This window comes from Hippopotamus amphibius, chromosome X (genome assembly GCF_030028045.1).
Source record: "Hippopotamus amphibius kiboko isolate mHipAmp2 chromosome X, mHipAmp2.hap2, whole genome shotgun sequence".
Lineage (NCBI taxonomy): Eukaryota > Metazoa > Chordata > Mammalia > Artiodactyla > Hippopotamidae > Hippopotamus > Hippopotamus amphibius.
The window spans coordinates 109073136-109095747 of record NC_080203.1 but is presented as its reverse complement, the minus strand read 5'-3'; the positions used below and the strand labels follow the sequence as shown (position 1 = coordinate 109095747).

The following is a 22612-nucleotide window of genomic DNA, read 5'->3' as shown; positions in this document are numbered from 1 at the left end:
CAGAAAAGGAAAAAAGTGAACAAAATTCTGCAGTTTTAATTCAAATGTAATAGTTTTCCAGTGTTAGTTTGGTGTCTAGAAAACAGATATTTGTCAGATTAAAAAACTTTGGTGCAATTATGCTGTTCAAGTATAAAGAACTATGAATTAAAGTATTTAATGGGCCAGTGACATTCCAGTTGTTTATAATGATGTACTTTTTAAATGTTTTAGATCAAGAGTTTTAGGAAATAAGAAAGGTCTAGAATACAAAATAACAAGAATATTTTCTCCCACTGCCCAGAATTAGTAATGAAGATGAAATTCACTGAATTCATTGAAGATGAAATTCAGGTCCCCTTTGATGTCCCCTCCCTTACACTACAACTATTATGATAACTATGATGTATATTTTTTCAGGATTTTAAATTATTTTATTTTGTTTTTTTAAAATTTTGTTTTCTAATGGGAAGAGAAAAAAATAAAAATCTTGTTTTTAATACTGCAACTGCCCTTCAAAAAGTAAAGAGCTTTAAAAGTTGTCCTTCCAAAATTTAGCATTAGAATCTCACACACATGGTTTCAGTCATCATTTATATCCAAATGCAATCTAAATTAATAACTTTAACCAATACCCACCTACTTCTCTTTTGAACTCTAGACACATATCTGTCTACTTGGCAGTGCTTCTTGGACGTAACAAATCACCTCAAACTCAAATATCAACAATCAAATCGCCACCCCAAATCTGGTCTTTGTTCAGTGTTCCCTATCTTACTATAAAGTATCATTAACTGTCCATTGCCCAGAAATCTAGGTGTGATCTGTCAACATGTTTTCTTCTTTGCAACTCCTGCCCAAGTTATCTATCCTCGAGCCCTAAGGATTTTTACCTCCTAAATTTCTCTCAAATCTCTCTCCTTTTCAACATCTCCAATGCACCATTATCATGATCCAAGTATCATCATCTCTCATCTGGATATCATCAGTAAACTTCAAATATTTATATCCATGTGGTCCCCATCCAATTGCATCAACCAGAGAGCTTTTCAAGTTTTCCCTCCATCCCCTCCAACAATAGTCACACTGTCACTTTAATTCCTTATATTGGACCAGTTCCTTTCTGCTGAAGTGCCTTAACACATCATCTTCCCTCTTTTCAGTGTTAATACAGTAAGTCCCCTGCATACGAACCTTCAAGTTGTGAGCTTTCAAAGATGTGAACATGTGTTCACATATCCAGTCATGTGTTAGTTCACGTGTCTGGCGTACATTGTCTCGTGCGTACATTCTCTACAAGTGGTTGTGCTTTTCTGTACTTTACTGTACACTACTGTATAGAGTACAGTAGTACAGTATCTTTACTTCAAGCCCAGGATGTCTGGAAGCAAGCGTAAAAGCAACTGTGATGTAGCTGGTACTGCTAAGAAGCGCCAGCTGTTGTGCTGTACTACTGTACTTTTCAAGGTACTGTATTGTAAGATTAAAAACGTTTTCTTTATTTTTTGTGTTTGTTTTTAATGTATTATTTGTGTAAAAAGTATTATAAATCTATTACAGTACACAATATAGCTGATTGTGTTAGTTGGGTACCTAGGCTAACTTTGTTGGACTTAACGAACAAATTGGACTTACGAACGCACTCTCAGAATGGAGCTTGTTCATATGTAGGGGACTTAACTGTACTTATTCATACTTAGTATCTCCACTCCATTATCTGCTCTCTGGCTATACTATGATGACAGCATGGGTATTCCTTATCAAAGCTATCCTCTATATCTACCACATATACTATGGTAAATAAATACTTACTGAATGAATGAATCAATCAATCAAGAGCATATCTTTAAGTAACTGAGTTTTTCCTGAGGCAAGGAGAATCCAACCGTTTCTTAAATGCATCAGAATTAAACATTTTAACATTTGTGTCAAATTTTGAAAGCAGTAATAAATAGCAGTTTCTGTTTTTACAAATATAACCGAGGTTAAACAAAATATGCCAAGTAAAAAATAACTTCATACTAAATTGGCTAATTATGGGTGAAATTGGCCATTTATGCTTCAACAATGATCAGAGACACCCTTATAAACTATGCCTCTTTAATGAATAATAATGCATTGTATAGTTTTACACTTTCATTTTAGCATTTCAGAACAGTTCACAAATATACCAATTAATCTGCAATGATATTGTACTCTTATATTACAGGCCAACTGAAGAAAGTAATAGCACAACGGATTTCAAAAGCATAGGGAAAATTCTTTGATGCTTAAGACAATGCTCTCTGCTTCTTGCACCTTGTTTATATATGTTTTCATAGTCATATAGGTCTTTAATATAGAATTAAAATAAAAACAAAGATAATTATTTTAGCTATTTTACTTAAATCCTTTGCAAATTTATTACTGAACTCATTTGTTATGGTGGCAATTTTTAAAATTGTGGTAAAATATACAGAAAATACACATGAAATTTATCATTTTAACCATTTTAAGTGTACTATTCAGTAGCATTAAGTACTTTCATAATTTTGTACAACCATCCCATCGTTCCAAACAGAAACCTTCTATTCATTAAACTATAACTCCCCTTTCCTCTTCACCCACTTTCTAGCCAGGCAACCACTAATCTACTTTCTATCTCAATGAACTTGACTATGGTAGGTACCTTACATGAGCGGAATCATACAATATTGGCCCTTTTGTATCTGGCTAATTTCACAACATAATGTTTTCAAGGTTCATCCATGTTATAGGATGTATCACAATCTCATGTCTTTATAAGGCTGAATAATATTCCATTGTATCTACCATCATATTTTTTCCTCTGGTCATCTGTTGATGGACTTTTGGGTTGTTTCCTTACCTTTTGGCTATTCTGAATGGTGGTGCTATGAACATTAGCGTACAAGTATCTGTATGAGTTGCTGTTTTCAGTTCTTTTGGGTATATACCTAGAAGTGCAGTTGCTGGATTATAGGGAAATTCTGTTTAACTTCTTGAGGACCTACCAAACTGTTTTCCACAGTGGCTGTGCCATTTTACATTCTGACCAGCAATTTCCAATTTCTCCACATCATCGTGAGCAATTTTTGTTTTCCTTTTTTTTTGACAATAGCCATCCTGTTGAGTGCAAAGTGGTATTTCATCATGGTTTTGATTTGCATTGCTCTAATGACTAAATGCTGAACATCTTTTCAATGGGCTTAATTCCTTTTTGAAGGTTGTTTCCATTCTACCAGAAGCATTAAATATTTTGAATAATCAATTGTAAGTCTTGGAAAAAATTTGCCAATTTAAAGTATGCTAGAATAGTTCATAGCAACTACCTGCCTCCCTGGATCACTTTCAGCCCCAGGTCCTATTTGTTCCATGTTTATTTCCTCCATTAGGAGGACAGGGACTGCTCGGGAGTTGTGGCAGTTCCAGGAGAATGGAGGCTATGCCTATATTGCTCATGATTAGATTTCTGGTGTCTCATACAGTATCCAGCATGGTAGCACCCAATAAATATAGTTTGGTTAATTAATTCAGCAAATCTATTATAGAACACATTTGCCTTGGGCAGAGCAGAAACAGGTTTAACCTTGAGAAGTCTTATGGTTTTCTGTCTTATCCCAATGTATGACATCCCATCCCATGACTCTAAGTTCTATACAGAAGAGTGGCTACCTAGTTGACAAGCTTACTCTTTCCTTTAGATCATATGTTTGCTTGCTGTTGCTGGGGGTAGAGTGGCCAGTGGGCATTACTGAGACCAAAAGTTCTCCAAGTCACCCCTTGGTGCTGCCAATGGTGTCTTAGACAGATCTCTTGTTTTCCCTACTAGACTTGTTCATCTTTAGGTACCTGTTCCGGCCAAAAGCCCAGGAGACATCTGCTTTGCCTTCCTTCTCTTACACCTGACCTCCAGTGCATCTGCAAGAGCTGCTGATGACTTCCAATACTGTATATATCCCCAACCACTTCTCCAGATCTCCACTGCTACTATTCTCTAGATCTAATCTACCACCAGTGCTTTTCACACACCTCGCTGGTCTGTTTCCACTCTGACCCTTCCTATTTCTTCACCCCTTTCCCACATGTTCCACCAAGTATATTCGCATAGCAGTCAATTATGTCCTGCCAATCTAGTCTGGTCTCAAACTGTACTCTAACAAGGCACAGTGTAAAACACAACAAAAACAAAACACCTCCATGAAACTTTTACTTGGGACACTGAGAAAGATTAGTATTTGTATTTCAAAAGTTCTCCTCTTTGGGGTTGCAGAAAAGTGTATTCAGGGCTCAACTTAAGAGACTTCTTGTTTACAAATCAGATATATTTTGCTAATTTGTAATAGAATTGAGAGTAAGATTTGGCATTAAGTGTACCTTATACTGTGAACACTGAAACAAGCAAACAAAGTGTGTTGTCTGCCAAACTGGTTTTCATTTTTGTTGTTATTCATGGTAGTATGATTTGAACATACAATCTGACTGAAAGACAATCAGAGGAAGTCGCAGGCACTAAGGCATTTAAAGGATTGTCTTTCAGTAGGTCCTTGTTGGTTACCCATTTTAAATATAGCAGTGTGTACATGTTGATTCCAAACTCCCTAACTATCCCTTCCCCCCATGCTCCCTGCGGGTAAACATAAGTTCGTACTCTAAGTCTGTGAGTCTGTTTCTGTTTTGTAAATAAGTTCACTTGGTTCATTTCTTTTTAGCACAGGGAATTCTGCTCAATCTTATGTGGCAGCCTGGATGGGAGGGGAATTTGGGGGGAGAATGGATACACGTATATGTATGGCTGAGTCCCTTTGCTGTGCACCTGAAACTGTCACAACATTGTTCATCAGCTATAGTCCAATATACAATAAAAAGTTTTAAAAGAGGTGGAAAAAAAAAAGATTGTCTTACTTTGCAAAGGATACATGAAACCTGGAAATCGGAAAAATATATTTACTGCAATACTGGAAGTGTCAAGAATTGCCCAATTAGGGTTTATTTTCAATTAGTTTCCAAATTTAAAAACAATGGGATTAAATTATGCCTTTATAGTTGATATTATACACTTAAGAGTGGCTTGTATATTATCTGATTGGCTTATAAGCAGACATGATGCTACTGCATTCAGGATCACTCCCCTTATTTTCCAGAATAATGAAGTTCAAAGCACAGCGTGATTATGTAAGGGCATACATGTTATTTTATAACATCTATAGAATTTATATCTTTAGACACTTGTGACACTTGTGCCTAAATACAACCTCATATAGGTTTATTATTTCATCTCTGCCTTACTTCGATGTTTTACATCCAAAATTAACTTTCCCACAGATTTCCTTAGGTGTATTATTAATCTATACAGCAATAATAACCTGTTCACTACAGCCACCACTATTAATAATCTTTGTAATCATTTACCATGCCTCTATTTTTATTTTGTCATATATATATTTAGGCAAGGAGAAACAAAAAAAAAGAATTCTCAATTTGTGGAGTACTACAAATAAATTCAGTAGAAGTTGGTATAGTCAAGTATGAAACTCTAAACATAGTTACCATCTTCGAGAAATATATCCAATAATCCTGAGTACACTGGTTTTCACTCTGCTGTTTATAAAATTTGTTGATAAAGATTTTTGTTCACTACAGAACTAGACATTATCTGGATAAAAATATTGTTGGTCTGAGATTCATGCTTCCCCAAGCAATAGTGATTTTCTGGGGGATTATTTTTCCCTGTCCTTATTCACTGTTTGTAATTTTTTTTTAATATGAACGTTTTTCATTTTTTAATTTAAAAACAATTATTTATTTAATTATTTTATTTTTGGCTGCGTTGGGTCTTCGTTGCAGAGCACAGGCTCTAGGTGTGTGGGCTTCAGTAGTTGTAGCACATGGGTTCAGTAGTTGCAGCACACGGGCCCCAGAGCGCAGGCTCAGTAGCTGTGGCACACAGGCTTAGTAGCTGTGGCACACAGGCTTAGTTGCTCCGCAGCATGTGGGATCTTCCTGGAGCAGGGATCGAACCCGTGTCCCCTGCATTGGCAGGTGGATTCTTAACCACTGCACCAGCAGGGAAGTCCCCAGTGTTTGTAATTTCAAATATTTTGTTTAATTTTTCCCAGTGTTTTACTGAATGAATTCTATATTTTTCTGGCCATGGCAACTGTTGTGCAGGTATGGCCCAAATTGCCAGATGATATTATTCAGTATTCCTCTGCTTATCCCAGATCCTTCAGATGTAGCTATTTTTACACATTCTGTTAGACATCAGGATTTCCAGTTTTTAATTTTAAAGAAATGTTCCACATCTGAGCCCACTGATATACCCTGAGTTATAGTTACTGTTACAGTCAGATAACTTCTCAGGAAAAATGACTTTGAACATGTTTTCTCTATGCTTCCATGTTAATTTTATCCAGTTCACAACTCAAAACAAGATTAGTATGCTTTGAATCTACCAGCCGGTATAGAAAGATCAAACTTCTGCCTCAACATGGAGCTGCTTCCCTTCAGCTTATACATCTTCTTCTCAAGCAATGCATTCAAAGACTTGGAATAGAGTTGGCAATTTTGTTGATGATGAATGAGGCTGAGCAGAGTAAGGATGACTTTTGCTACTCTGCAGTGCTTACAGTAAAAAGAAATGGCTTGGCGGCTGTGTATACGGAATGCAAGTGAGATAAACAACTCTAAGGTCCTTGACAGTAAAGTCTATTTAAAAAGATACCAATCGATGACTTTTCCCCCTACCAAAACAACAACAATAACAATAAAAAACAAAACAAAACTATATTTGAAAAAAAATAATGGCAATCTTTTTAAAAAATTAATTAATTTTTGGCTGCATTGGGTCTTCATTGCTGCATGCAGGCTTTCTCTAGTTGCTGTGATCAGGGCTACTCTTGGTTGCAGTGCGTGAGCTTCTCATTGCAGTGGCTTCTCATGTTGCAGAGCACGGGCTCTAGGCGTGTGGGCTTCAGTAGTTGTGGCACTTGGGCTCAGGAGTTGTGGCTCACAGGCTCTAGATCACAGGCTCAGTAGTTGTGGCGCACAAGCTTAGTTGCTCCACGGCATGTGGGATCTTCCTGCACCAGGGCTCAAACCCGTGTCCCCTGCATTGGCAGGCGGATTTGTAACCACTGTGCCACCAGGGAAGTCCCTGGCTATCTTTTTATCAATATTAGACATTTATGCAATTATTCTATTTTCTACGTGCTTGATAAATGACATCTAATATTTATCAGCAAATGGCAAGGACTGGTTGAATATAACTGAATTCCACACTTGAGGTCTTTTCTTCCCCACTGGATGCCACTATGGCTGTGTCATAATCTCTCTTAGATTCTACCACCTACCTCATCCCAACCTCTTTCAAGGTCTCTCACTCTTAAGACATAAGCTTACATACACTCACTGAACAACCTTAGCTCCTGAGGTAGCCTGTGCATTTTGACAGTAACAGAATTTGAAGGCATTTTCCTAAGACATCCTCACAACAGTTTCGGCAAAAGAGCTGCTAAAGGAATACATTCACTTAAAAATGCTTTCTCTAAAGCAGCAACTTTCAAAGATTTTCAGTTTATAGACAGTTCAACCAGGCATCCAATCCCATCAAGTATTTTTCTCTGCTGTCAACCAACTGAAACACAGAAAATGAATGAACTGATGGTTGAAATTGCTTCCCAAAATATAATCAACTGTAATTCCAGTTAGATCACCTAGAATAAAAACATTACATGGAACACCTCTAATCTGTTATTATCTGTTCCTTTATAAGAATGCCTATTAGAATCAGAGCTAAGTTCTCAAGAATGTGTTTAATCCTCAAAATCAAACAAAACACATTTTAAGTATTTATTCTCAATTTCTTACGTGTGAGATAATAAAGTGCTAAGAATGAGGCAAAGATGCATAATGCACAAGTGGTGTCAAGGAGTTTACAGCTTAACTGGGGAGAAAAGTGACCTGAAAAATAACAAAAATATTTCAAGAATTAAACAGCAGAGATGACTTAGGGCTTCAAGGTAGTTACAGAAGTCCTTGCTATCTCAAAGAATGATTCTAAAGTAACTTTTAAATAATTAAATGTCATTTATATAATTTTCAATACAGAAAGGTATGTGTCATATCCTTCACTAGTCTTGACCCTGACCTTTTCCTAGACTTATGATTTCCTAGAACTGGGGACAACATGATAAGGGAAAACACATGGACCCATTCATTCTGCTTTTCTTTCCTTTTTCTCATTGCAAAGAGAATTTTAAAATTAAAACAAATACACATTGTATAAGTATAAAGGGTTGAATTTAGAACCGGACTCACATAAATCATAGATTTTATCTTGTTCCAATCGTTACTAATGATTCAAAAGATTATAGGGAAACACCAGGCACATAAAACATTCTTTGCCTGGAGGAACCTGAAATAATCAGATACATTGCCCCAAATAGCCCTATTATTTCACATTATGATATGTTTTGGTTTCATATTAACAAAAAAGTTTTTAAAACATTTATGCATAAACAATGATATTGAAATGAAGCCATTTCAGTCTCCAAAGGTTTCCATTTTATAATCTGTTAACGACAAAAATAGGAAAATGCTCATGTGACTATGCCCTATTTTCCATCCAGTTCTAACTCATAAATCCATAAATTTCAGGTTTATTTACAATACATAAAGTAGCCAGACCAGGTATATCCTGCTAAAAACATTTTATAGATAAGGACTTTCAGGTATCTTTCTGGTAGTTAAATGCCATTAACAAGATTAACAAGAAGGTCTGGGAGGTCATTAGTGTGTTTACAAGGTGGTCTGTTGAGTTGAGGTCATTCATTCCCTTGAACCCCCAGGGAATAAATCACAGGCCTGCTGTTAATACTCTTTTCTCCTCCACCTCCCTCTCTCCCTCTCCTTCCCCCTATCTCCTTCTCTCTCTCTCTCTCTCTGTATGTGTGCGTATACATATATATATGTATGTATGTATATGCACACATAACAGGTATATATGTATATATATATAAAATGGTCACCATTTTTCTTTTAATTTTAGCTACAAAGGTACTTATAACTTGAACTTTTGCTATACCTATGGTTGGCCCCTTCTGCTCCATCTAAGGTTCACTTTTCTCTATTTGATGTTTTTTTGGCAGAAAAGTTTGTAGCACTGATATAAGTAAGAGGTGAGGAAAAATAATTAATCTGGCCTTATATTTTATAAAGCATTTATATTTATAGATTAGTACAGGGTGAGTGTATATTCAGATAGACATTTTTCTTAATCTTCAGGAAATACAAGTTATTCTTGATCCTCAAAAAGATATTAATTCCCTAAAGTGGTTTGGTGACTTTAAGTCTTTACAAAAGAAAGCATAAGAAATACTTCTTTGCCACCATATAGTTATAATAAAAAAAAAGAGAGCGATCATTCTGCAATAAGGTGAGATTTTCTACACGTACCCAATGCTCAATGTCTAGGGAAGTCATGACTGATGGCCATAGGCCATATGTGTTTGCCTTTTAAGGCTAGACCCATAGGCCTGGGATTTATGGAAAAGATGAGACTTTATTTGTTACCGGAAGGAGGGGATAGTATCAAATTCAAAGACAAGCTCTAGTGTTGAAAAGGCTCCTGAAGAGCTGTCCTAGTCCACTTGAGTTGACCATGTCTTACGCTTCAAAAAGGCTTAGAAATGGGAGTATGAGCAGAAACACACGCTGTGGCATCTATCAGGTTACTTGTCTTGCCATACTCTCATCTTAGCGAAACCCTGATGGAAGTGACAGGATGTGTCTCAGAAATCCTCAGCTTTTTCAGCTTCCACAGAGGCAGGCAAATGCTTACATCAGGGCTGGCCAGGTTTTTGTTTCATTTTATTTTTTGTTGCCGTTTATTGCCAAAAGCAGTAAAGAGAAACTTAGGTTTCGGCAAGAGCACCGTGGCAGAAGTTGACTGGGTAGGTAAGCCAAGGGCAGAAACACCAGCAATGCAGGGAAGGACTGACTAATAGGATCGTGTTGGTGATTCCCGAGACAGCAGTCCCACAGTGGAGGACTTAACCACACTTGGTTACACGAAGGGCCAGTTTTCAACCAACAATACTAGGACGTTGAAAAAGTTGGGAGCAACAAGTAAAATATATTATTGTTATTATTATTTTAAATCTCAATTCTCTACCCCTTTATTAAATTTTTTTCCCTCGCACCTCTCAATATCTTCACTACCAAATACGTCCCTTCCTGCATCCTCGAGGACCCTGGCTAAGCTGGCCCCTGCCTTCAGGGGGTAGGCAACTAACTCCCACCCAGGAGGGGAGCTCCGAGCAACTTTGATCCACTAGAGTGTGCGTGTGGGGGGTGGGTGAGGAGAGTGATTGTGGGGGTCCTAGGCTGCGCATGAGGTGGGGCAAAGCCAACTGAGGTCACAGGGTTGGTGAGAAAAGGCATGGAGCCGTGCCACTATTACCATGCTTTGGGAAAGCCACCGGTCTCTCTGAGTCTCAGCTTTTTCTTATTAGATACTAAATGGTGGTGTTAATCCTCATAAATGAGAAGATACAGCTAGTCTTATCACTTAGGACTTAGTAGGCACACATTAAACTTTGTTTTTCAACCTGTCTAGAAGGTTATATGGACCATCACTATGAGATACTCCCTTGGTAGAAAGTGCAAGACTGAGAAAAAAGTGACCAAACCAAACGGAAACAAAACCACAACCAAAAAATTCCTTTTAAAACAACAAAGAGGCAAGTTAAACATTCCTCTTTGCACGGACTATCTGACTTGCAATAGCTTTGGGGACCAAGATGGATGTGGATAAGCTGAGAAAGAAAAACAGAAAAAGCTATTCAAAGTTTCCGGAGGAGCAGGGAAGCTTCTCTGTTTCATCTACCTGGGGGTTAATGATATCACAGAAGGTGTGATCGTCTGCTGAATGCTGACAGCGGGCTGAGCCTCATATAGGACCTGTTCTTAGGAGCTTTACAGACTGTTGAAAGCAGAGATTTTTTTTTCCCTGTCTTGTGCAAGGAGTTAAAAATTTTGCAATGTGACAGCACTGATTTATACAATGCATTCAGTTTATTTTTTCTTATTTTTTATTTTTATTAATTTTTATTTATTTACTTGTTGCGTTGGGTCTTTGTTGCTGCGCGGGCTTTCTCTAGTTGTGGCGAGTGGGGGCTACTCCTCGTTGTGGTGCGTGGGCTTCTCACCACGGTGGCTTCTCTTGTTGCAGAGCACAGGCTCTAGGCGTGCAGGCTTCAGTAGTTGTGGCACATGGGCTCAATAGTTGTGGCTTGCAGGCTCTAGAGCACAGGCTCAGTAGTTGTGGCACACGGGCTTAGTTTGCTCCACGGCATGTGGGAATCTTCCTGGCCCAGGGATCGAGCCCGAGTCCCCTGCATTGGCAGGTGAATTCTTAACCACTGTGCCACCTGGGAAGCCCTCAGTTTATTTTTTAAAAGAAATTATGTGTGTGTGTGTGTGTGTGTGCGCGCACGCGCGTGCACTAACAATCTTCCAGAAAGAAGTATCTAATTCCTTCTCCCCACCCTCTACCTTCCCCCACCCTATCCTCTGGAATGAGAGAGAGGGGAGGACTGAATGGGATTTGAAGTTTTCCTGCTGAGAAAGGGACATTTTCTGCAACCAGGTCAATGTTCAAAGGACTAAGGCTCTAAGGAAATTATCCAAAGGGGAGAGGCAGTTTAGGGTTATTAAGTTATTTTCAAATGTTGTCTGGGCTGCTGCTGACCTTTGTGAAGGCAACAGGATGCTGCTTCCCAGGGGGACAGGATAAGAAGCAATTAGAGGAGCCTAGGAGAGGCTCAGGAATGTTTGGGAATTTACAGATGCCCAAAATTATATGAGAACTCCTAGAATGAAAATAAACTAATTTGATCAAGGACATATTTGTGTCCTAGAAAATATTCTAGGACATGTAGCTCATACTGGCTATATCTGTAAGAGTGTTTTTTCCAATAACTATTAGACGTCAATTAGGTTTCAGTTCAATTTTAGAGACGAGAAGTAAAGTTAATTCATATTCCTTGTGTGCCAGCACGTAGAATGGGTGTGACGCTAAGTATTCACAGGGTCAGAATGTGATAAAGCTGGGTTTCAAATGCAGGTTTATCTGAGGCCACAGCCCATGTTCTTTTCTATCACATGACTGTGGGAGAATGTACATGTTTAACAAAGTTAGAAAAAAAAGATGAAGCAATAGCTGAAATAATTTACTCCTCTTTTTTGGGGAAACTGGCCTAAAAATATTTTTTGAACACTCTCACATTCCCACAAGTGCCATGAATGAGGCAGAGGGACTACTATACCTGTGTAATATATCAGAATTTTTGGCCTGTACACAATATTATCTTTTAGCAACAGCAGCATATATGTGTATATATACATAAGTTGCCACCTTTAAGCATTACATATAACACAGAATGTTATAAAAATCTTTCTGTAAAATAAGAACTTATCAATATCATTCTCTTAAGACTCAGTGGCTACTATATCCCAGCCCCCAAAGTAAATCCTGTATACAAATGCTTAGTGAAACAGTGGTTGATCAATTTAAAGCTCGACCACTGCAAAACCAGAAGAAGTACCATGAGTGGCATTTAGGAAAAACAAAAAGACCCCACTTCTGCTGAAACAAAGAAAGCCAGAGCTCAGAATGATCTCAGGCATTATCTAGTTCTACTTCCTTATTGTTGGTGGGAAAGCTCAGTCCCAGGTGAGCTGAGTTATACTCCAAATCATATAGTTAGATAAAGACAGAATAGAATGTAGACCTCAGGATTTGGTATGTACCATCAGACACTCAGGCTAAGGATTTGTCGCCTAGGCACCAAGTACAGGAGACATGAGAAACTCTACAAAAGACTAAGCACACTTTGTAATATTAAAGTTGATGTCTAGAGGATATGAGAGACACACTTGGGTGGTAGATCTAAACAGACACACAGACACCTGAAGATTTTTTGAAAGTAAAAGGAGTTAGGAAACTGTAAAGCGTGTGGAATTGCTAGTGTATGTTCGTTCATTCATTCATTTCAATATCTACTGAACACATGCTATCTGTGAGGCACTATGCTAGAACAAGAGATACAGCACCTATCCTCATGAAGTCTATTATTTCAGTTAAGGTTACATGTACCAGCTTATGAAATGATAAAGAAGGTTGTGAGACTTCTTCTTTTTTGTGAACCTTATAAGACACAGAAGATACTAATATCTACATCTCCCAACAACGTCTACAAAACCAAAGGCGAGAATCAGCACCCCGTGTAACACTACGGCGTCTCCTTCACACTCTTTCAGTTCATCTCTTAAACTGAGTTGTTTTCATGATCATGTCAATTATGCATTACTGACCATTCCTTCATCGTGGTTCCAGAGCTTAATGAGACTTAGCTAAAGTGACCTTTGGAACCATCAAACTGTGGGGAGAAAGCACAGCAGAGAAGACTGACCTCTGGGTTATCTTTGTGTACAAAGCCTTTTGAAAAGGCAGAGCACCAGGCTTCTGGCAGTGATTTCACAAATTTAATTACCCAGAGATACTCACCAGTATCCTCAAAGACTGACAGCTGAAATTAGACAGCTGATTCTCTATTACATCTGCTTCCGATTATCAATGGTGCTAAACAGTTAAGTAAAAAGTGTAATCTTATTTGTCCTTCCCATCTTGATGACATTGATAGTGCAATCAGAACCCCCAAGGGCGATATGAAGATTCATTTTCACTCCTCTGGAAAACTGTTCTAAATAATTTCTGTTTCAAAGTCAGCATTCATAAAATCAGGGAATGTCAAGACTGGAAATAACCTATGATATCATGGGATTCAGCCCCCTCAGATGACAGACAGAGACACTGAGGCTCAGAGAATATAAGTGATTCACCTTTGGTCAAGTAGCTAGTTAACAGCGAAGTTGGAACCAGACTTCAAGCCTTCTGATTGGCCTATTTACTATTTCTGCTATTTCATATTGTCTTGTCGGCTGCTAAAAGGTATATGTTAAAGGAAGAGACACATGTGAAGGAGCTTACCAGAAACAGTACAAAATTACGTTCTGAGAAAAACTAAGAAAACCTCTGCCAATCTCAACCAATGTTCAACTAAATGTGAGAAGACTAGAACCATTCCTAGTACACTGAGGTATTTAGGGATGAGACATGGGGGAATGTTTTCTAAGCTGGATATCATAATCCAGTGTTCTTTATAATAAGAGCCCATTCATTCTCAGAAGATGTTTCCACTGCAAACCAGCCAACACAGATATTTAGCACATTGACTGCCATTAAAGCTGAGACACAGCTAACTACTGCTTACTCTCTATATAAATATAGGTACAGACACAGTAGTCAATAATTCAGAGGAACAAATAAACTAATCCAAAACTTGAATCAGAACAACTCCTGGCAGAAATAATAGGGAGCTGGAACAAGAATGAGGGCAAGATACGCTTTAAGTATGGGAGGGATTTGGAATCGGAAAAATTGCCCAGGACATAGAAACAGAAGCAATATGGTACAGAGGGAGGTGGTGTCAAAACTCACATGCCACTGGAGTAAGGGAGCATGGGTACTCAAAATTAGAGCAAGATTCATCAGTTTGACCACGAATAGACCAACAGGATACAAGAAGACACAAACCCCAAAAGGTAAGTGTAGGCAGATGGCCATAATTCCATACAGAGAGTCAACTACTTGTACTAGTAGAGCCACAGGGATGGTAGTCAGGAGAGTACAGGAGAGTCAGAACTCCAACCAGCAAATCTGGCAGCCAACACAGCAACAGTAATAAGAAATGTGGACTGAAGCCACAGCCAGCTTCAGCCAGGGAGGTTTTCTATCACATTTTGCTAAGCAGAAACCACCAGAAAGTTGTGAGCAACTCAGATATAACAGGTGGCTGTAGAAACATGCCTGGGACTGACAATGGAGATCAGGGTAGATTAAGGTTGTTAGACAGCTACAGCAATGTACACAACATCCAAAATAACCAGCAGGAAAAGACAGACACTCCTTTAGATATGAGTTGTTTCTTGAGCATTGCATGTCAAAAAGAGCTGAACAGTTAGCATGTTCCCCAGAACCCCATTTTTCACCCTTTCATGAAGTGCTTCAGAGCTATTCAGAAAGGCAAGCTGGTGAAATGCACTGCTGGTGACCGAGTCAGCAGATTTACTCCCAAGTTTCATTAGTGAATGCCTCCCAATAGTTAGCAACCACAGCGTCTATGAAGAAGGAAAGGACCAGCTTGTCTAAAAATCAAATTCTTCCTAAGAGACAGCTGGCAGAAATATAAGGGCAAACGCTTGATCTGGTATTACAGAAAAGTAGCCACAAACCAACCTTCAGCTAGAAATAATACACGTAGAATGGGTTATGACCTCAACTGGTTTCTCCATTTCTGCACCAATGGGAGACAGTGAATAGCGTTTACTTTCTTCAAGAGTGAGCGGAGACTAGAGACGATACTAACAAACTTAATAACCTGTATTTGGGCCATTCCAGTCACGACATCCCAAGGAAGATATAAGAGAGCTGGAAAAGATCCAAGGAAAAACAACTAAGATGATCAAGGGGAACGCTTACCTTTCATCCAAGGACAGACTAAAAACCTAAAAAGGATTAGAATTTCTCAGACTGGGAAGATGAAAATGAAAAGGAGTTAGTGAGGGGATGTGAGATTAAAGTCAACTCTGGGTAAACATAATTGTATTCAGTGAATTTCATAGCGGTTAGTTGGGGCTGCCCTTTGAGGTTAAAGGACGTAGATTAAAGAGAAACTGAAATAGATCTTTATTTATTTATAGAAAAATCAGTAAGTTTATAGAACTTATTATTTCTAAGACAAGACTGAAGTGGAGAATGGGAAAAGTTTAAGAAACCATTGGATATACTCAATGCCAATTGATTTAACAGTGCACTACTGAGAAATGGTCATGATGCATCCTAATTTTTTTTGAAATGAAAATTCCTAGGTTAAATGACAACACAGCCATTGGTGCCTGCATCTGAAACAGAGTTCTGGGCTAGCTGCCTTGTTGGTCTGACCCAGTGTGCTATTTCTTATGCTCTTCTTATGTCATCTATGCAAAAACATATTGCATGCAAGTTCGGGATTCCTAAATTCTTTTGACAGTCCAGAACACAGAAGAATAATTTTCTAACTCATTAAGAAAGCAAGAGAGTTCCAGCTCTTGGCTCCACTTGGTTTACCCATATGGGAGTATGCAACATAAAAAGGTGAAAGAAATGCTAACAGAATGCAGCAGCTGGTTAAAGGCTATTATGTTGAAATTTTCATGAGTTTGACAGTAGGCCAAAAAACTACAAAATGGCAGAGAGTGGAAAAGGCAGTTGTAACAGGTTGAACATTGTTGATTATTTTTTCAGTGGCAATGAAAGCTGTAATCAAATAACCTGAAAGAGATGCTGGCAGGAGTAGGAGAGCCCCAAGGGACAGGGAATGTGAAGACTGTAACAATGATGTATGCTATGGACTAATAAACTAGATACACATGTAATCTGAAGTTTCAAACTCAAGGTTCTTAGCATCATGTGAAAAGCTGGTGTCAGGATGCAGGCATAAACACTATCTGATTTGCGATCTAGACATTGTTAATGACCTCCAACCTCAAGGATGAGGGCACGACTCAACCACTAATTGGAACTGTGCTACTGGTGTAGAAACCTCTTGTCATTTAGATGATCAGTTTATCTCAGCATTGAAAAGGAAACATTATAAAGCATTAAAAAATATCCATAGAAAACACTTGCCTTTGCAGCTGTTAATGTGTGGTTGAAAACTCTTGAATGGAGGTCAGGACAAATAAGAAAGAGGACAAATGGGGACTGGTTGAAATAACGTAACGGTGCGTGAAGTCCACAGGACCTTGTACATCAAACTCATTTGGTATAAACAGAATATTTTAGACAAGAGTAATGTGTAATAATAAATCACAAAGGACATTAATAATCTGTCTGTTGACAATGTAAATTTCTCGAACGTGTGTTCTCCCTATATTACGGCTTAACGTTTTAGGGGTATATTTGAGAAATTGCACAATCTCTAATTTCAAGTAGATTATAACTGTACAGAGAATTGATCTCCATAAAGTTTCAGGGACATCTTTGAGAAAGTAGGTAATTCCTCATTCCAAGGAACTGATCACTTCAGAGGCTTTTAAGGTCTCCATACTCACCTTTCTATTAATTTTCCTGCCTATTGTTCTACGTTTCTTACCATTAAACTAGGAAGGATAATAGTCCTAAATTAAACACCAAGATTTAAGCTCTTTACATAGGTATCTGGAGAGACCGGCGTGGGGTGAGAGGGCATATCTGAAGCTAATTCACGGTGGAAAAATAGAATGCCTATGTTTTTTTGTAAACTGAGAATTTATATTGTGTTAATAAAGAAAATAAAGAATTTTTAAAAAATAAAGATAAACTTCTAGAAAAAGAAAGCTGAGATCTGAAAGGTTTTGAATTTGGACAAGACCATGGAACGAGTCACACTCATTGATTTCTACAGCTACAAAGGAACTTAGATATCATCAAGTCCAACTCCTTATTTTATAAATGAGAAACCAAGGTTTGTACAGGTTAAGTGACTTGCCCAAGGCCAGACAATCAACTAATCACAGAGCCAGGACCCGAAGTCAAGTTTTCTTATTCCCAGATCTGTGCTCCTACCAAAACCGCCACCATGATCTTCAAGTTCGTGAACGAGCATTGGACAAATAAGAGGACAAATAGAGAGTAGCTGTTCTCTGATCCCGTCGAGGAGCAAGAAGAGACTAACACACAGGGAGGAATTACAGCTTTTCTGGAATTTGTCTTCTTTTTATTTTCTGGACCAAATTCATTTTCACTGTTTCACAGCATTGTACTGGGATCTTTTGCAGGTGTAACATCAGGGAGAAGACACGTATTTAGGGAAAGGACGGCAAGACTAAGGGGGCACTCTAAGAATCCCCTGTGAGACACTTAATGAGCCCCAAACAGGTAATAATTTGGAGAATGACAGCCTAAAGATGTCTTGGATTCTCAGGTGATCCTAAAATCTTGGCCACAAAAGGAGTCATTATTTTAACTCATAAAGGAATTGGATAAAGTGAGAGTTTTATAAATCGGTTGAAAAAGCAGCAGGTCTCAAACACCTTAGTCAGAAATGGAAATCTGTGATGACGAAGACACTGATGTAGAAGATGACTGCGAGGAATTCAAATAAAGAATTTGAATAATGAAATATCTAGTGGATGTAAAGCAACAGAGTGATGTCTAAATCAATACATTATTTAATTAAGAAAACGGATGATTTTAAATAGGTATTAAAACATGTACTTTAGAGTGACTAATTATATACAACAAAAATAATAAAAATAAAAAATAAAATTAAAATGCAGGATCAAAACATACTGAAGGAGAATTTTTAAAGTTAAAAGATACCTTGTCTGGAAAAATTTAATAAGACAACCTTTCCTGAAGGATGTCTCTCTCCTTGAAGAGCCAAAAAAGTCCCCTCGCCCCCATTCTTCTGAGTTAACAAAATTGAGGCATGAAATCAAATTTCTTAAGAACTGTAGTAATGAAGATCTAGGACTGCTGTTATTGCTTTAGAACTGAATTATGAAGAATTGATGGGCAGTGGAAGAATAAAAACAGACTCGATAAAAGATGGCAGGCTGAAAAAAATGGTAAAACATTTAATATTTTTAGTCAGACTCATGGCAGAAGCAAGTTCAAAGACAAGTTGGTATCGAAGACTATTTCATGAATCTGATTAATTTAAATTGTTGTTGAGGTAGCCGATTGAAACATATTTAAGCTGGACTCAATTGCGCAATTGATGAGAAACTGTTAAGATATCATAAGTCAATATCCTCTCTCCTTTCTCTTCCATGGCAACCCAATGTATCATAATTTGTATTTCATGCAGCATCTTGCAGAAGGTCCTCCCAAGAACCTGTATTCCTCTGACTGGCACAAATGACCCCTGAAAACAGTATCATTTTTGTTGTTATGTGAAAAATGCTGAGTGCTATGTACCAAGAATGAACACCTCAGCTCCACAAATTCAGAACTGCTACTGACTGCCTCTTGGGTACATCAAGTATTTATTCACCTAAAACAGTTTGTGTACAGATAGCTGCAGACATCTTCCATCTTTATCTAAAGAAGAAATGTGGGGAAACTCCTAAATAAATAAAATTGTTCTTGTAAATATTCATTGCCACTATGCATAGTATTATCGGCAGCTTTTTGTTCTATTATGAAAAATCCATACCACCTCCAAACACAAAACACAACATATATGCTGCCTTACATGGATTTTTCCGGAAGGCGACTCCCTGTTGCATCAGCAAGTTTTCAGTGGTAATTTTAGCATGAGTTACCTATCCATGCTTCCCTGGGGAAGAAAGAACTAGGTACTGTAGGCCAGGCTAAAGTCGAGTTTTAAAAATAAATTCATCTGTGAATATACATATTAGACACCATAAATGCTTCTTTAAGAATGTGATGTTTTCAACTTACTTGATATAGTAGGGCACTTTGTTTGGTGAGATGGCTCTCTCCCAGGGACCCTGGACAGAAGCTGGAAAAGGGTAAAAAAAAAAAAAAAAAAAAAGGCAAAGAGGTCAAGTTCACGCAAACAAGAAAGACAACATTAATCTCCAGAATTACAATTTTACACTGATATTGGTCTGTTTCTTCCGTTGCCCGTGAAGACAGGACGGATTAACCTGCTGTTCTGAAGTTTCTGTCCTAATCTAAGTGAAATTGAACTCATTCAGGCACAAAGATAAATGCAAAGGAAAAAAAAAAAAAACAAAAAACCGTTCCACTGCTAAACCTATACAGCAGATAAGAAACTGAATGAGTGAACTGACGGGTTTTCTCATCTGTGTCTCCACTGGGTGCTTTTCTTATAATACTTCCTGTTGCTGTTTCTCAATATCTTTTACTATTTGATTGACTGGGTTTTATTAGTTTAGTAGCTGAAACATCCCTGCGATATATTTACATTCTAAGTTATTGAAGCGAAAGTACTCCTCTTATGACGCTTGTTTTTCTCTTTATTTGGTTTAAATAGAATCCAATTTCATTTACTGATTACATGCTTAATTGGTGCCTCAAAAATGTCAGCTGACCAGCATGATCTTATTAGAAAAGATAACCAAAAGTGAGAGAATGGTACCCGACACCAGAGTGTAATAAAACTTTGCTGATGAGTGATGAATCCTATAGGTGAAATTAAATTTCACATACTGGTAATTCGTTTTATAATGACTTTATTGTGTAACAGTCAAATCAATCATCTTTAAACTGTGTTTTAAATGCTTAAGATGTAGGGTTTTTGATGGAAAATACGTGGGTGGATAGTATATTTCTATGGGTGGGTCTAATTTGGTAACAGTTTGATTGTGCCTGGTTTTATCACCTGCTCAGATGAGAACATTTTTGTCTTTCTGTAGCACTGATAACCAGGAGAAGCCATTAAAAGCCACTGGTTATTTTATTTTTCATCAGGCAATTTTCAAGGTTTTTGTTTGTTCAGTATTTTTTTTTACACTGTGGTACATATAAGCAACTTTAATAGGTGATAAATGTACAGTAGTTAGACTTCACCTACATAGACATTTTTCCATTTTATGCTCTATGATCTGAAAAAAAAAAAGCTTTTTGAATTGTATAAGATTTATGTCTACTGTAAACATTGCTTAATTTTTTTGCTCTTGATTTAAAAAAAAAGTTTTGTTGAAATCGCTATTGAATATTGCAATCTATATAGTGTAATGGATGGCTTCTTCTGTCAACCTGATCTCCTGTGTTACCAATGTGTACCGTCTCCTTCTCCCTAAAGTGTACTTAATCTTTGCTTTCTTTGCACAATGTCTTTGGTTGCAAGTCATAAGCCTGAGGCAAATAAAATTCCAGTAATTTCCCAAAAAAAAAAAAAAAAAAAAAAAGATGTAGGGTTTTTTTTTTTCTTTCCCAGAGTTGAAATACCTTTCATATACAGCTTAACATGATGGGTTTTTTGTTGTTTTTTTTAAGGCAAAATAATCATGTTAGGAGACCCTATACCATTTCCTTAACAATAAAATCTTCCTCCTGAACAGAGTTTCTGAGATACAGAACAGCATCAAGAATATAAATATAAGAAGCATTCTTATTAACATCTAGCAATTTTATGTGTATGTCCATTTTCTCCTGAGTTTTCATCCTGCTTATAATTTGAAGCACAGCTGATGTTGACCATTATTTCCTCCTATGAAAAGCTCCCTTCTAAATTAGTCTCACAGTAAATTCACTCCACAGTGTATTGAGATGTAAGAAAACGTGAAAGCTAATATATCCTTGACTACACTGCATAATACGAAAGAACAGCTTCTAATAAAACTTTGCCCACTGCCAGACAATTTAAGGGTAATGAAACTATAGATTCGTTGTTTTATATAGAGTAACAGAGGGATCAAATCACCCAACCTTCAACCAAACATGCTGCTTTGTACCTTGGCGATACGTCATTTAAAAGATATAGGACATGAATTTGTATTTAACTACCTAATTACACCTTTTCATTTTGGCAGACAGATTTTTAATATGGAGAAAAAAGACATCTGCTGTTTCAAAGTAGTCCCTTGCCTTCGAACTCCCCCGTCCTTCTTTTTCTATTCTTCTCTCCTTTGCCTTTGTCATTCTCTGCCCAACTCTCCTCTTGTCTGTTTTTCTTCTCTAAGACACAGCTCTCTCGATCAGATTAGTTCACAGAGTAATAAGACCTGATTTGAGGACTTAGGCTGAACTCCCTGAACTGCCCGGGTAGAATCTGATGTTATGGAAACCTAAAAACCCAAGCCCTCTCTAGCATGAAACATGGTGGAGAGCCAGAAATCATAGCTTCTGGGTGCTCAGCGCGCCCTCTTCTTAAAACCACAGCATCACACAATGAAGAAGAGAACTCCAGAGAGCATTTGGTCCAGTTCTTGTTGGCTATATTGCCAAGTCTATGAATGTCTAAACTGAGAAAGAATGCTTATTCTTTTCTTAAAGGTCCTATGGGCTAAGCCCCACCATTTCTCTCACTATCCTTCTCCAATTGTTTATCATTCTAATGGCCTCTGATTTGGAGGCCATTAGAATCAATCTTTCTGATTTGGAGGATGATGAGAATGTCCTCTGGTAGCAGAAGAGTCTATTCGCAATTCCTATATTATTCCTAGGCATCTCTCTGAGAGAAGTGGTCTCTACTGGGTTGCCTGGTTGGCCGGGGGGGCTCTGCCTGAATGGAACAACCTTCAATCAGAAAATTTATCAAGAAACAGAGGAAAAGTGGTGATGCCCCGCTGAGCTAATGGCCAGACCTACACCAGGTATCTATAGTTGACTTTGCATTGTTAAACATTAAAAGGAACCCCCCCCCCAAATGCCAGAGAAGTAGTCAGAACATGCTTGAACTAAAGAGCCGAATAGATTTAATTACAAAATCCTCCAAATAAGTTCCAGATCAATATGAAATTTTAAGCTTTTGTAATTGGAGTTCTTAATTGTTAATTTTTATAAAGTATATAAATTGTATGTGAAAATCGTTCATTTTTTACTTTCTAAAATAAA

General features: G+C 37.7%; 1 protein-coding gene across 5 annotated transcripts in view; it reads right to left on the bottom strand.

Annotated features, from left to right (window-relative positions):
* The window catches only part of DMD (dystrophin), a 1940210-nt gene that overhangs the window by 184919 nt on the left and 1732679 nt on the right, over positions 1–22612 (bottom strand). For all 5 annotated transcript variants that reach the window (XM_057717394.1, XM_057717395.1, XM_057717398.1 and 2 more), the window contains one exon: positions 19529–19589. In XM_057717394.1, coding sequence (XP_057573377.1) covers positions 19529–19589 — 61 coding nt within the window. The remainder of the gene's footprint in view (positions 1–19528; positions 19590–22612) is intronic.